The sequence below is a fragment of the Manis pentadactyla genome, chromosome 16 (assembly GCF_030020395.1).
Source record: "Manis pentadactyla isolate mManPen7 chromosome 16, mManPen7.hap1, whole genome shotgun sequence".
In the NCBI taxonomy this organism is placed as follows: Eukaryota; Metazoa; Chordata; class Mammalia; order Pholidota; family Manidae; genus Manis; species Manis pentadactyla.
Window position 1 is genome coordinate 54507984 of NC_080034.1, and position 16270 is coordinate 54524253.

General features: G+C 36.4%; 2 protein-coding genes across 2 annotated transcripts in view; one reads left to right on the top strand and one right to left on the bottom strand.

Annotated features, from left to right (window-relative positions):
• Positions 1-3471: 3471 nt before the first annotated feature.
• The window catches only part of LOC130681286 (bromodomain adjacent to zinc finger domain protein 2B-like), a 28609-nt gene continuing 15810 nt past the window's right edge, over positions 3472-16270 (top strand). The window contains exons 1-6 of the mRNA XM_057493936.1: positions 3472-3669; positions 4601-4815; positions 5679-5753; positions 6553-6763; positions 11649-11711; positions 12640-12784. Coding sequence (XP_057349919.1) covers positions 3592-3669; positions 4601-4815; positions 5679-5753; positions 6553-6763; positions 11649-11711; positions 12640-12784 — 787 coding nt within the window. The 5' untranslated portion in view covers positions 3472-3591. The remainder of the gene's footprint in view (positions 3670-4600; positions 4816-5678; positions 5754-6552; positions 6764-11648; positions 11712-12639; positions 12785-16270) is intronic.
• LOC130678887 (enoyl-CoA delta isomerase 2-like) overlaps positions 7715-16270 on the bottom strand; it is an 85550-nt gene continuing 76994 nt past the window's right edge. Inside the window, exon 6 of the mRNA XM_057493940.1 lies at positions 7715-8953. Coding sequence (XP_057349923.1) covers positions 8819-8953 — 135 coding nt within the window. The 3' untranslated portion in view covers positions 7715-8818. The remainder of the gene's footprint in view (positions 8954-16270) is intronic.

Here is a 16270-nt window from a genome sequence, read left to right on the forward strand (position 1 = left end):
CTGTCTACACATGCCATTTGAAGCTGGTTCTTTGAGTCATCTTACTCCAGAACCGCAGGATTTGCATTAGTCCTATACAATTCATTAAAATTCACTAAATAAATTAGTGACTAATTTGACTAAATAATAAATTAGTGGATAAGTTCACTAAATTCACTGAATTTTGAGATGCCATGTTTCCCTTGAAGTATCTGTATTAGTAAACAAAAATGGATGCCTGTCACCAAGTATTAAAGATCCTACTATTTTCAAAGATTTCTTGGAAATCTCCGTTTTATCCTAAAAATTGACCACACTCTTACCTTCTGTTCCATATTATAGCTATGGTTTTTTAATTGGAAAAAGTACTGCACATCACTAGTTAAAAATGATGCCCAAGAATACACACGCACACACACACACAACACACAGTTGGCCTTTGAACAATGTGACATTAAGGAAACAACTCTGCATATAACACCTGACTCCCCAGAAACTTAACTACTTATAATAGCCTACCATTGACTGGGAAGCCTTACTGATAACATAAGCAGATCATCAACCATATTTTGTATGTTATATGTATTATACGCTGTATTCTCACACTAAAGCTAGAGAAAAGAAAATTTTTTTTTTCAAATTGTTGCAGATCTCCAAAAAGTTACCGGTGTGTGTATTTTTTTTAAACCTGCATATTAGTGGACCCATGCAGTCCAAGCCTGTGCTGTTCAAGGATCAACTGCACAAAAATATATACAGTCATAAGATTATTTTGAAATTCAAAGAGTGACAATACTGAAAAGCAAAATAAGTTATTTCTATGCAATCCTATGTCTGTTGCTAAACCTGCTTGGACAGTTCTGTTCACGGACATAACACAGATCACTTTTTAAATTTTAACTAAAGGTTTTTCAAACTTAATAATGGTTAAAGAGACTATGTGGGCATGGTTTTCTTTTTAAGGAAAAAGAACGGTCGAAGCAAGAAAAACGTGATGGGAAAAGATTAAAGAAAGAGCTTAAACTAGAGCAACGAAGATTAGAATTAGAAATTGCAAAAGAACTAAAACGTTCTGGGAAAAGATTAAAGAAAGAGCTTAAACTAGAGCAACGAAGATTAGAATTAGAAATTGCAAAAGAACTAAAGAAGCCTAATGAAGACATGTGCTTAGCAGACCAAAAGGTAATTTATCATGTAAACCATTTCAATAAATAAATTTGCTGTGTTCTCACCTCATTCGTCTGCCAGAGCTGCCAGTACGAAGGTTTCCACTTCCAGCTGAGCAGTGGATTTCCAAGTCTAGGTCAGTGTGCTTCTCCTGGATGGCCACCAATAAGTCTATCAACCTCCTGCGCTGGAAATGGAAGTTCTAAATATATAAGTGGTGGAGTGCTGCCAATCTTTTTCGTTGAAATAAAAACACTGTACAAATCTACAAGGGTGAATGATAAAAGTATATAAGATTTCTGTTTCATTTGGTCCTTCCTATACGTTTAGATACAGAAAGATCTACCTTCTCCTCAAACCCCCTTAGATATTTAAATAAATCAGGATTTATAATCTGTAACCTCCTTCAGTGCTTTAGCCTTGTTAGCTAACTTTCATTGAGTATGTTGACTACTTTCCAGGCACTGTGCTAAGTGTTTTTTATGTATGAATTCTCCCATTTAATCCTCACCACAATCCTGTAGAAGAGGTATTTATGCCCATTTACAAGTGAGAAACTTTGACACAAAGAGGTGAAGGAACTTGCCCAAGATGACTCAACTAATAAGTGGCACCTTGGATCCAAACTCCAATTTGTTAAACTCCAGGGTCCATACTGTTTATCACCTTGAAAGCCAAGAAATGTGTCCAGTCAGAGGACCTCATGTGTTTTCTCTCCTGTTGTTTTCACAGATGTTGCTAAAATACGTAAAAGTAGAAATTTGGAAAGAGCGAGATAATCATGTTAACTGGCATAATGTACATACTTATCAGAAGAAATCAATTATGTTTGGCTATAGTTAAGATGGTATTTCTAGAAAATCGTCAATAATACATATTTGTGTAATACTGTCAATAATACTATAGTTAGTCAATAGCATCTATATTATATGCCATGTTCATCTGATAATACAAAGAGTGATTGTCTCTTTTCAGCTTTTTCTAAAGCACTTAAAGCAAAAATATCCTAGTGGGGATTTAGTGATAATAATATTCTTTGCACAAATGCTTTTAACTACAAATAAAAGTATAAACACTAGTTTTAGTAAAACTGCATGTTTAAATTTTCCTATGTCCAGAGAGGGTACATAGGTTAGTTGACACATTTAGTAGGCTCACAGTGAGCAATATTTAAAAAATCCTAAATGACCTCTATTTTCTTGAATTTGTTACTTCCGTTTAAATCCATATGCAATAAATCAAATATAGAAGTCCACTTTAAGCCTTACTTTTGTTAGCTTTGTTATATAAATTTTTTTAATCATATGGTATGTGTATGTCTGATATGTTCAAGAAAAAAGATTCAGACTTAGATGGTTTTCAAATGGAACATGTAAGGTTTGTATGCTATCAGATATTATCCATCGTTCTGTGTTTCCACACAGTATTACTAGAAAAGGTCATTGGTTAGTTGTTTCAGTAACTGCAGGGTGGAGGAACATTGTTTAACAAAGACCAGTGAAATAGAAATATTTAAAAGTTCATTTTTTTCTAATCAAAATTTAAAATACTATTATTAAGTCTCATTCATGGACCTTATTGCCTTATTTACTTCTTAAATATTCATGACAACTGGTACTACAGCTTTGTTATTAAAATGTTAATATGTGAGCATATTTGAGAAGTAGCAAAAGAGGCTGCTTTCTAATTTTAGTGTTGAAATTCAATATTAGTGTTTTGCTACAAGCCTAGAGACTATTAGTTGCAGTGTAACTGGGTTCTTGATAGGATCATGGGTTCTGGTCATGTGGACCGAATAATTTATCTGCATTAATTAGCCAAAGATGGTACCATCCTCCCATCGGCCCATAGATACACGGTAGTTTCTGAGCTACCAAAAAAGCGTGAATTATCAGTCTCTGTCATTAGAAGAAATTAGTACACGTGCCCTACTTAGTATGTCCATGGCCAAGTACTTTTGAAATGCTTATTTCTTCTGTTGCTCCAGTTATGTAACCCATGTTCTATCAATATGTTAATTAAAATTGTGTTCTTTTTTCAGAATTCTGAGTTCGTATTGAGTTCAACTAAAATTTATTGATGGTTGCTTGGTTTCAAAATCCCGTGCTTAGTACTATGGGGTTGCAGAAATGCCCTCAGGGAATCCACAGTCTAGACAGAAAACCACTGGCAGAATTCAAGAGCAAAGAAAGACAGCAACTTGTTCTATTTCAGAAGATCTGAAGTCATCGCCTTTTTAGTTAATTAGTTTTTTATTTTATTTTTCAGCCTTTGCCAGAGTTGCCTCGTATTCCAGGACTTGCTCTCTCTGGAAGTACATTTTCAAACTGTCTCGTGGTGCTGCAGTTCTTAGGAGAGTTTGGTAAAGCTTTAGGCTTTAATGGAAATACTGATGTTCCAAACCTGAGTATTATTCAAGAGGGATTGCTGAATCTAGGGGACAGCATGGATAAAGTACAAGACCTGCTTGTGAGGCTCCTGTCAGCTGCTGTGTGTGATCCAGGTCTAATTACAGGATACAAGGTAAAAAAACAAAATACAAAAAATTATTTTAATTTGTACCCTCAGTGCACTGATAACTGGCTTTAGCATATTAGCAGAAGAGTGTATACACTGATCTAGTTTTTTCCGCATCTCACAAAGTTAAGTGTAGATTTGCTTTCAGTTGCAAATGGTCCACATCTAGGAAAACCTGGTTCATAAAGCCTAGGGAATGTAGATATTCCCAGATGACTCTTATTTTTCTCTAGCTTTTGGCCAAAACCAAGCTGACTTAAGAAAAGTGATATTAGCAAAAGAGAATTTATAAATCATAAAGAATTAAAATTTATGTATGCCTTTTGAAATTATGCTGTGTGCTCTCAATCACTGTGAACAATTGAGGCTAATGGCAGCACCTCTAAGATCAGCATGTTAAGACTCTACCTCTCAGTGGATACTCAAGAAATTCAAATGGATCATAATTCCAGCTAAGATACACATTTCAGTCAGCTTTGCTGTAGATAATATGATGGAGAGAGAAGTTTCCAGGTGCACCAGTTGCTTGTTCTTCCATTTTCCTATTTAGTATACCAGACAATAAAGTCCATGACACTCTAGAGCTGGAAAACACAACAGTAGTGCCCCTGGGCCTCCCGCAACCAGTACTGATAGAACGCCTAGATAAAGCCTTAGAAAGCTTGAGATAGTTTCTATAGTCGAAGAAGGTATGATATCTACTCATCAGTTCACATACTCTCCTTCCTGCCTGTCTAAAGAAGGAATAGAAAGACGCAAGTACTCAAATACCTGTCTGTCATCTGTGGTCTATTTTTATCTTCACTTCATTTAAAGTCTGAATAAAGCCCTTTTCAGTAATATATAGATAATATAATAAAAACATTTAAAAATCTTAATTGTTTTTATGTTCTGTACGGTTAGGATCAATACTGACAAAAATGCCAAACTTTTATAGGCCGAAACAGCTCTTGGAGAACATTTGCTGAATGTTGGTTTGAATCGAGACAATGTTTCCGAGATCTTGCAGATCTTTATGGAGGCCCGTTGTGGACAGACTGAGCTCACCGAAAGCCTGAGGACCAAGGCTTTTCAGGCCCACACTCCGGCCCAGAAAGCCTCGGCGCTGGCCTTCCTGATCAGTGAGCTGGCGTGCAGCAGGAGGGTGGTGAGGTGAGCCCGTGCCTAGACTTCTCTGGCGCTTCCTTCCTGTTCTCAATTTGTCTCATCGAAATAATTTATATTACAAAGTAACACAGATTACCAATGCAAAATCCAAAGTTACAGAAAAGCACAAAGAAAAAAAAATTACACTTAATCTCACCATTCAGAGATGACTACTACTACTACTACTATTTTAATGTATTTATTGCAGTCTGTTGAAAGTTTGAATCTTAACTGCATGTGCTTTGCAACCATTTTGTTTACTTAATTCTGTTAATTATTCATATAAGGAAACATAAAAATAGTTTTTTCTTACTATGGCACCAGAAGGTAGCACCTTTGCAAGAATCCGGAATTTTTTCTTTCTGTGACATCTTTCAGTGAGAAATAACTACGTGATTTTCCTTCATAGCCATTAATAGAATTATCCAGCTTTTTAGTTTTTTTATGTGCTAATAACAATTTAATATTAGTTTATTGATGTATTGTACTTTTAAAAACTTAAGTTTAAGAGTCAAAGTAAATTTTGCACTCTAGTATTTCAAGTTCCGGTGAACAAATCCATATTCATCTTGTTCTTTCTATTCATTATTTTGCATATTTTAATTATTGTTACTTTTAGTTCTTTACCTTTCTAGGAAAAGGATCAATCTGTATATTTCAGAGCCATGCATTACTACCATTGGTGGACATACTAAGTCTTCTGTACATCTCCTAGCTGTGATATACTGTATTGATATAATTTTTCACTTGTTTTCACTACTCATTGACATCACTTTTACTTAGCAAGAAATGGCAACAGTTTACTCACCATGTTAACATATTGCATAATGGATTAATTTCTGTCTTCTAATAAATTTTTGCATTGACAGTGAAATTGACAAGAACACTGATTATATGTCAAACTTGAGGAGAGAGAAATGGATGGTAGAAGGTAAACTCCGCAAGTAAGTCCTGTTTTATTAAAGTTAGTATACTGTTTCCCATTGTATAAATTCCCCAGTAAAACATAAATTCCAAACACAGAATTTAAAGTTTATTATGTCTAAGAAATAAAAAAAGGTAAAGCTTAATTAAGATGAATTAAGAAATTAATAAAACCTAGGGTGAGAGTCTGCAATGGACAAAAGTTGTAATTAGAGTCATTGAACATCTTATGCTTCAAACTTAGAAAAAAGTCAGTTTACATTTTTGCTCCCAAAGAAGTCAAGCAATCACGTTTTCTAAGATTGTTGTTGGTTATCAAGTTACTTTTGTCATAAGTAGAATCTGTTTAGAACTGCCACTTTTTAAAATTGCTTTCTAATTAAAGTTTGCTTTCATAGAGTCTAAAATATCCAAATGTATTCAGAATTAAAGCTTAATTAGTTTCCCGCCAGGAAATGTAATGCTGAAATTACTCAATTTCTATGTAAGAGGATATTTCTTTGCATAATTTGAACAGAAATTTATTCAGTCTGATAGCATGGGATCAGGAATTATCATTGGTCATTGCTAGTTAATTTTTTCAGCTAAGTTTTATTTTTTAAATATATTCTAATTCCAAAGAGATCCAGAATAATTCTTAAAAGTCAATATATTCTGTAATTTCTGGAAACATATTTCTTAAATTTCCTTAACTCTAGTTTTATTGCCATTGACTTATTACTCACCGTAAGGCATTTTTGCTTAAAACTCACATTATTTTCTCTAAAAAGTATGAAGAGAAGGTTTTCTTGTACATCATGATTTTGTTACATTTTAAAGGCTCCGAATCATTTATGCTAAGAAAGCAGGCAAGAGAGACACTTCAGGTGGCATCGATCTTGGAGAAGAGCAGCACGAGTCGGCCACCCCCACTGCAGGATGCAAGCGAAGAAGGAAGGGCGGGGACAATGACGCTGATGGCGACAAGGAGGAGGAGGAGGAAGACAAGGAAGACAAAAAAGGAAAGAAAACTGATGTCTGTGAAGATGAGGTAATCAAGTTTAGGTAGATTTTATTACTTGACAAAGGTAACATAACATACTGAAAACAGAATTTGGGGGTCAGGTGGATTTGGGTTTGAATTCCATTTTGACACTTACTTGCCTCAGTTTCTTCATCTGAAAACTGAATATTTATAACAATCACCTCGTAAAGTTTTTTGTGATGGTTTAATAATTGCCCACACATGGGATGGGCTTACACTGAATAAACAAAGTCAAGTTTTTCTTTTTATAGAACATATTGAGAGTTCTTCAAAGAACCATGTAGATTCTTAATTTCAGTTATCCTCTTTCATTCTGGTAAAATACTAGCTTATATGTGTACAATACTTAATGCCTTGAAAGTATTGTCACATTTAGTGAAACTGATGTATTTCAGAAGCATCAGTTTATTATGTGCCTCGCTCTGGGCACTTTTGATCAAAGATGAGTAAGGTACCGAAAGTCCTCTCTCAACTTGCAGTCTCACTGAGGAAGATTTGCCATAAGAAAATGTAATGTACTACATGTTAACTGCTTTGCCGGTGGTATTTACGCTGTGCTAGGCAGGCGGAAAGGAAGGGCATTGAACCTTTATGAGGTATAGGTCCTCAACGAAGGCTTTCTGGGCCCACTGGCTGAGGCTAAAAGGTGGGCTGAATGTTAACCTGGGGAAGAACCCATAGAGAAGTGCTCGGGCAGAAAGAACAGCATAAACGGACGTAGGAATCTGAAAACACGATGCGCCTTAAGTGACTGACAAGTGCTTCATTGTTATTAGAGAGCCTCCTAGCAACAACTGTGAACTAGGATTTACACTTTTTTGGTAGGAGGAAGCCATTGCTTCCTCTTTGTAAGTAACAGAATGACAGAGTCACACTTGCTTTTTTTAGTGGCTCACTGTGGCAGCTCCATGGAAAATAGAAGTAGATTTGGGGTAGGGGAAGATCAGAGGTGGAAGGTCAGTCAGGAGGAGATGTTGCAAGAGTTTAATGAGTTGTAGGGTCCAAAACGAGTCCGATGGTAGTTGGGAAGAAGGAGGAAAAGATTTCAGTAAATACTTAGGAAGAAGAATGAGTAGTATTTGAACTGGTAGGTTGATGGAAGGGTAGGATTGATTCCCAACCATCTGGTTTGGGAGGCTGCATGGTATTCTTGCCATTAACTGAGTTAGAGAAATCAGGAGGAACAGAATAAATAGATAATAGAGGAGAAGGGGAGTGCAGAACAGATAATGGAAGACAAGAAACGATGGTGGGTTTATTTTGTACAAGTTAAGTTTGAGGTGCCTTTGCAGCAGTTCTGCAGTAAGTTGGATATAAGAATCTGAAGCGTAAAGGTCAGTTCAGTCATGAACGTATAGATCTGGAAGTTATTCACACAGACAGTAGTTTAAAATCATGAGGTGGGTGATTTCTGTACAGGGGGATTGGTTTAGGGAACAGAGTAGTAGACTGAAGTTGGAACCCCAGGGGATGTCAATATTTCAGAAGATCCTGTAGGGCTTCTTGTTGAAGAAGGAGCAGTCGTAGAGGTAGGAGATGTCTGTAATGGGTCAAGGATCTCTGAGGCCATCACCAGAGTCAGTGACTCACTAGGAAGATTCACACATCAGAATCAGCAGAGAGAAAAGGCGTGTGAGCCACAGCCCAGAGGAAACCAGACCCACACTGTTAAGAGTCTTTTCCCAGTGGAATCACACAGGATGGGCTTAAGTCTTCTAGGAATGAGTTATGACAAGTATAAAACTCCCAGGAGAAAAACAGGTGTTCAGTATACACCCCATTAGCACAGTTGGGTTCCAGTGAGCCAATCTATCAGCGTGGGAGGAAACCCTCTGAAATCCAAGTTCCCAGACACCAGCCAGGGACCAGCCTTTTGCGCAGGCCTTTCAAAGGAGAGCAGTCAGACCTGCAATGTCAGCTCTTTTCTACACATGTAGTAGTAGCAAAAATGAAGAAAACTGAACATTTCAAAAAGGAGGGAGTGATAAACAATGCAGCAGGAGTCTAGTGTGATGAGGATCGAAAGTGTCTGTGGGATCGTGGGATCGGGCAAGGCAGAGGTCACTGGGGACCAGTGGCAGCATAGTCGTTAGTCGGGTCAGAGCAGGAGCTGGGTGGCGACGGATCGAGCACCATAGAAGGTGAGGAGGTGAGATGACTTCTGTAAGCATTGTGCCTCAGAGGAAAAGGTGGTTCCTGAAGGGGGACAGATAACCAAGGATTACTCAGATGTGAAAGGCTAAATATGATTTCGGGTTGAAGGGAGTCATTAAGAGAGGGGGTTGAAAATATAAAGAAAATAATCAACGGGGCAAGGTAGATAAATCTTAACCACATATATCATTTAAAGTGACTTTTTAATTGAATTATAGTTAGATTATAGGGTTTCATTGAGCAAAATCCTGGCAAATGTATATGTTATTAATGTGAGAAAACAGTTTAAAAACTTTTTAAGATAATTTTAGGACCTAACAAGTCAAAATAACATTTCTTTTAAGTGATTTTAGAGTTATCTGTTATGATGAAGAACTGGTAGCCACTTATCAATTGCCTTAAAAAATTTAACTATTTAGTGAGCCCAATGAAAAGATAGATACATTATTCCTCAAAAAGTAGGTTTAGATTCTTGATTAAAGTTTAGGGAGAGTGCCAGGAATTAAAACTCCCTGGAAGATGCATTTCAGGTAGCCTTTCCCTTGAGACCCGTGTGATCGCTTTCAGTTAGAAGGTCCTGCCCTTGACTAAGTCCATCCCCCTTTGTCTCAAAGATGATTCCCTCTTCTCCACACTCCTCATTCCTTCAGCACATGGAGTCTGTATACCTAAACCTTAGAATTGTGTTGAAACCTACGTGAGCTCTAACTTCACAAGTTGGCCTGGTAACAGGTTATGTGGATGATTGAACTTTGACACACAGGGACATACAATGACCTCTGTTTTGGTTGGGAAATCATGGAGAACCATGGCAGAGACAAGTTCTTTGTGCCTAGTCTCCTTGCCTTTCTCTGACCTTTCAAGTTCTACACATCTCTTAAAATTATAAGGACTATTAGTCAAAACTGCTTTGCTTTAAACAAACCTTAGTAGACACTTTACTTCCTTTTCATCTTAGGGAGAGTCTTAGAAACAGCACTAAGTTTATTTGACTGATACATAGTTACTTTGATGTCTTTTGCAAGTATTTTTTATTACTGCTGCTTGAATTGTATTTGTGTGTAAGCATATTATCAAACATTTGCCCTGCGAGTCAAAAAGATCACTTTAGAACCATACAGACATGTAATTATGTAATTATCTATTTGAGGGTCATTGGGCCTGTTCTCTTTTAAGGCTTCTTTCCTGAAGTAGAAATTGTGTTACTGTTAGCACAAATAGTATGCCTAAATGCCTCTGTAACTTGCTCCCCTAAAGTGGATGAGAAGTAGATAAATGATAGTTAATACTAAAGCTACTGAGGCTTTCTTTTCTTTTCCTTTTGTTGCGGAGATAACTATACTCATCCAGAAATACCTGCTCATGAGTGGCTGGTGGCAGTGTGGCTTTTTAAAAATGCTTCTAGAAAATGAGCACCAGAAACAAATTTTACTTTTTTAAACCTAAGAGGTACCTGCATTTTCTAGATACAATTTTCAGAAAGAGGGAAAGTAACCAGTTTGCACACTGTGTGCCTGGAAGTTTGCTGGTTACTTTCAGATCTGTTCTTCTCAGCCCTCACAGATGCCCCCATGTTACAGGAAATGTTGTTACCAATTTACAGGTAAGGAAATAGTCTTAGAAGAGTTAAGTAGTTTGCCCATAGGAAGTAGCGTGGCTAAGATACAAAGAAAATACATGTACCTTTTACTTGATGCTTTCCCTCTAAAACATATAATTTGGTGGTTGTTTTCCTATATTCATTTTCTAGAGTGAAAAATTTCATGTAATCACCAGTAAAGTACCACTTATGAAATTAGTAATATATATTGTACGGATTATTTTTCTTCTAAAAGCTCAATGTGTTCAAAATATAATTTACCTTCTTTGCCCTAAAAATGACTCCTTCGGTGAATGGTACCAGTATTTTTGCAGTCTCCCAGATTTAAACTCTTACCATAATTTACTCCTTCCTTTGTCTCCCTCACCCCTCTCTGCCTCATACCCATGAGTTGCCATGACTTAACATTTCTAATTAGGTAATAATCTCTTATATCCATTTGTTTTTGTCCGTTTCTGTTTCTTTTACCTATGTAAGTCCCACATTCTCCCTCCCTCTTGAATCACTGCAGTGGAATACTAACCAGATTTGACAATGTTAATCCTTTCCCTGCTCCAGGCCATCTTAGAACTATTGCCGTATTATCTTTGTAAGCATAGTTCTCACGTTTAACCTCCCTCAAAGGATCACGTTATTGACCGTGGTCAAGCATTTATAGCTCTAGATCGTTTAACCCTGAACTCATCCTTGCCTCATCTCCTGTCTTACCTCTTCATGTACCTTTCATGTCAAGATACATCATACTCTTTCTGGAATGCCCTGCCCTTTCTCTGATTGATCAAATCCGAACCACTCTTCGGTAGCTAATTAAGACACAACTTCTTCCATGTAGCCTCTCCTGGTAAAGATTCCCACTAAAAGTAATCTCACCCTCTCCTGAACTCCATGACTCTTAAATCTCTACCTCTTTTGGGGTCCCTATGGCTTCCTCTGTGTAGTGGTTTTTATTTTCATAGTGTGATGTGCATGTGTCTCCCTACCAGATTATTAGTTTACAAAGAACTGAGAGCTGAGGCTTACTCATTTCCATAGGGCCTATCCTAGTGCTTTGCATATAGGAGGCCTTCATTAAATATCCACTGATTGATTGAATAAATCTTAAAACCGGTAAATGATACAGTATTTTGTCATGTATAGGATGAAGGTGACCAAGCAGCAAGTGTTGAAGAGCTAGAAAAACAGATTGAAAAGCTGAGTAAAGTAAGCACTTTTCAGATTATAGCGTACATCATTTTTGCAGTGTTTTAAAAATCCACCTTGTATGGGATTCCTTTTTTGTGACTGCTAAATAAAAGCAAGCTTCTTGTAAGTAATTAAAATGGAGAGCTCCAGAAACATTCTCACAATTAAACCGTAAAAGTTTCTTGCCAATGTTAAAGGCCTCCCTCTTAAGACATGGTACTAACTTAATCAAGAGCTATATTCTTTAGCTCTTTATTTAAATACAAAATATCAATAAATTATTTCTTGGAATTCATTACTTTTAAAATTCAGTCAGATTTCATGGTAATAGTTTCAGCATCCTGTGTTGTATTTTACATTAGTGTATTTGTGGGTTTTATTTGCACTGGATCTATAAACTGTATATGTATGTACTTCTCATGTAAAACTGAATTTCAGTAGCATTAGTGAAGTATTTCAGGATTAGTATTATGAGATATCTGCATTTTATGTCATTAGATTCATCACACAGTTATTCCAAAATTTAGTGATGTGCTGCCTAAGGTTTGCAGCATGAGTATAAAAATTGGCAAATACAGGTATATGTGAGTGTTATTTGTTACACACTGTAACATTAGAATTGAGCCAATTTTCTTTGGCTCAGTGAAACACTTGATCACATTGTTTATTACCAAATATAAGACATGCTTTACTATAAGATACCTAATAAAACAAAACATTTTTAATCCTTGGCAACAAAAATATTCTAATTACCCTCAAAGTAATTTCTGTCTTTACAACTGTTACTGGAACTGAAGTCAGATGTGTGATATTAGTTCTTTTGCTGCCTTTCTTCAATAGTGAAATCTACCTGCTCTAAAGCCATGATAAGTATAAAGTCACTTAAATATCAATTTTTAAAGTGCTTAACACCCATAGCGTAATTGTATGCATCATTTTTTAACAGCAACAGAGTCAGTACAGAAGGGAGCTCTTTGATGCGTCTCACTCTTTACGTTCGATGATGTTTGGCCAGGATCGTTACAGACGTCGGTATTGGATTTTTCCCCAGTGTGGGGGGATTTTTGTAGAAGGCATGGAGAGCGCTGCAGGTAGGAGCCATTAATCTGTTACAAAGTAATATAACAAACCATACGTTTTAAAACCCTGTTACTCCTTCGATATATTGTGTGCTTCCAGAATCAAATGTGCATTGTGGATAAACATTGTAAAACCTTGTTTTTCATTTCTTTTGAACTCATAATGCCCCTTTCACTGATAAATATTCCTTTCCAGTCCATTATTTTTCTTCTTCTGCACTTTCTGACATCCACCCATTTAGTGGACACAGATCTTTACCTGTATTTTACTGTGTGGCTGCTGCTCCGTTTCTCTTCCTTCGCACTGTCAAATTTTCCAACATGTGCTTTACTCTTTAACCTTTGCAGCAACCATCCATCCTGACGGTAGCCCTGGAGGTAAACTGCTTAAATCTAAGACCCTTAGCATAAGACTCATTCATCTTGAAGTCTTGTATGTGTTTGAAATTTGTGATTACCTTCTTCTCCATTAAACTTCTTACTTTCTTAAGTATTATCACACATCCTTCATATTCTACCTTTAGACTCTGCTTTTCTGGCTCCGTTTCTGTTAAATTAACTAGCGCAGTACACAGTGCATTTATAGGCCCGGTAAACTGTCTTGAATTGAATGTTTCAGAATACTATGGGCATTTTCAAATGCTTAGATTCTGATGGGGCCACAGCGTCAAGTCAGTGCTTACATGTAGCCATTGCCCGAGGGTGGTGTAGGGAGGCGAAAACTTCTTTCAGCTCGTTTTTTTTGAATACGCAGTATGTGTCGGGCATTTCTGGGCACTGGATGTTCAAAGATAAACAAAACATTAGTCCATGCCATCCATGTAGATGTTTAACAGTCCAATGTAAAGAAGGGACTGATTAATCACATAGGTGTCTAGAACAGGTACTATATAACAATGTAAGTACCCTTGGCTTGGGGCACAAAGGACGGTTAATAATAATTGAAAATGGTTTAGAATAGTGGCTGGAATGTAAATATTGTTGGCCTATAACAAGCAGAGTTACTCTTCTGCACAGTAATTTATTTCTTGTGAGTCAAAGAATATGAAGAATGGGTATAAAATCTTATATTGGAATGATGCGTGAAAGTCATGGTCTGCCTTCCCAGGGTAAAAGTTGCTGATAGAGATAGAATCAGGGAGGGCACTTAGAGGCTTCAGTTGTGTTTATTTTTAAAGATTGATATGAATGGGTCAGAATGTTAGTTAAACAGGAGAGTGTAGTGAGTTCTTTTTTTAACTGATTGCTTAAAATATTTAAACATAAAAATATTTTAAAGCATGGAAAACATAAACTAAGTAACTAATAAGTCAATAAGTAAGTGGGACTGTCATACTAATAAGCCCCTGAACAGCAACAGAAAACATGAACAGAATGAAAAGGCAATCTACTAAATGGGAAAAAATATATGCAAATCTTATATCTGATAAAGGCCTGTTATCCAAAGTATATAAAGAACTCAAAAGCAAATATGACTCAATAGCAAAATAAACAATCTAAAGATCTCAGTGGACATTTTCCCAAAGAAGACACACAGATGGCCACAAGTACCTGAAAAGAGGCTCGACATCATTAACTGTCAGGGAAATGCAAACTACATTAGATATCGCCTCATCCTGTTAGAGTGGTTCTTATCAAAAAGACAAGAAATAAGTGTTGGTGAGGATGTGGAGAGAAGGGAGCTCTTGGGTACTGTTGCAGGGAATGTAAATTGTTGCGGCCACTATTGGAAACAGTACAGAGGTTCCTCAGAAAAGTTAGAACTAGCATATGACCCAGCACTTTCACTTGTGGGTACTTATCCAAACAAATGAAAATGGAAACTCAAATCAGTATCTGCATCCCCGTGTTCATTGCAGCACTATTTGCAATAGCCAAGATAGGGGACCAATCTAAGTGTCTGTTGAAGCATAGTAAGGGCTGGAAAGAACAGGGGATTGTGTGAAATTGGTGAAAGAAAAACTATCTAAAAAATCTCTGTGTACTTAACATCCTTATAAACTTCCAAGATTTTAAAAATAATTTTTACATTTTAATGAGAGGTTTAACTGTCTATAAGTAAGAATTTGGATATTAAAGTTAACGACCCCATGAATAGGCTATTAAAATGTATCACCTCTGAAATCCCCTACTAGTCTCAGACCTAGTGTGGTTAGTTGATCTGTTTGTTTTTGGATATATGAAAGTGATTTTTGAGATACTAGTTCTCAGAATAAATCAAGCACAAATATTAGTACTTCCTTGCTAGCTAGTAACTTGTACAAAATTAAGGAAATTTGCGAGCTTTGGATATATGAATAAATAAATTATGATACCCATATAAGAATATTATGCAGCTGACTGAAGGAAAATGTGGTACAGTTCTATGTTTCACCACAGAAAGCAATCTAAGGTATATAGTGAAAATAGTAAAGTCATCCTTTTATTTCATCATCCAAAAAGTATTTATTGAGCCCCAGTTTCATAGCAGCCACCATGTTAGGTAGCTGGGATCCTGTTAAAGCAATATAAACATTGCTCTGCCTTTAAGTAACGTTTGTTGAGTTAAATTGTAGTGTGTAGGGTGGGGTATGGAATGAAATATTTAAAAATTAGCAGGTTAATGTGTATAATGGTAAATTCTGCAAAAGAAACATATAGGATGATGATATTCTAAGGTGAATAATAAGATGGGGACCCTACTTGAAATAGAGTAGTCAGGGAAAACCTTTGTGAATAGGTGATACTTAATCTGAAACATGAAGGGTAAGGAGCCAGTCAACAAAACAGGATTTCAGGCAGAGGAACACCCAGTGCAAAGGCCCCAAGAAAGGACATAACTTACCATGTTTGAGAAGCTGAAAAAAGGGAGAAAGGTGAGCAAGGTTAGCAAGGACGAGAGTGGTTTTCAGGAACCAGATCATACAGTGTTGGAGGCCTTGCTTAGGCATTTGAATTTTATCCAAATAAAAATGTTGCAGAAAACAGTAGCATCCCATTTATGTAACAGCACAAACTAATAGTCATATGCATGCATGTAAGATTTCCCAAAGGATGTATGGACATGATTGATTAAGCAGTTACATCTGAAGATTAGAAATAGGAACTGAGGGAGTAGGGCAGGAAAGGGTTACATTAGCCTCTTATTACTGAATATTTTACTGTGAACATACATCGTTTTTCAAATTAAATAAAGTAGGTTTATATTTTTCTAACACTTCTTATCAATTATTATTAAAACACTGGTAAAAAATATGGACAAGAAGTTCACTAAGGAGAAATACCTATTATCCTACAGAAAAATATCCAGTCTTATTAATGATCAGAAAAAAATAGAGTTTAGATTCTCACCTCCCGGATATTTCCAAAGACAAAAGTTATTGATAGTCTTCAGTTTCATTGAGGGTGTAGGCAAACAGATGCCCTTGTGTAAGTATGATTGTATATTGATCTAGACTTTCTGGAGGGCAATTTGACAATATATTTCAAAAACTCTGAAAAGTAATATCTTAGGACTCA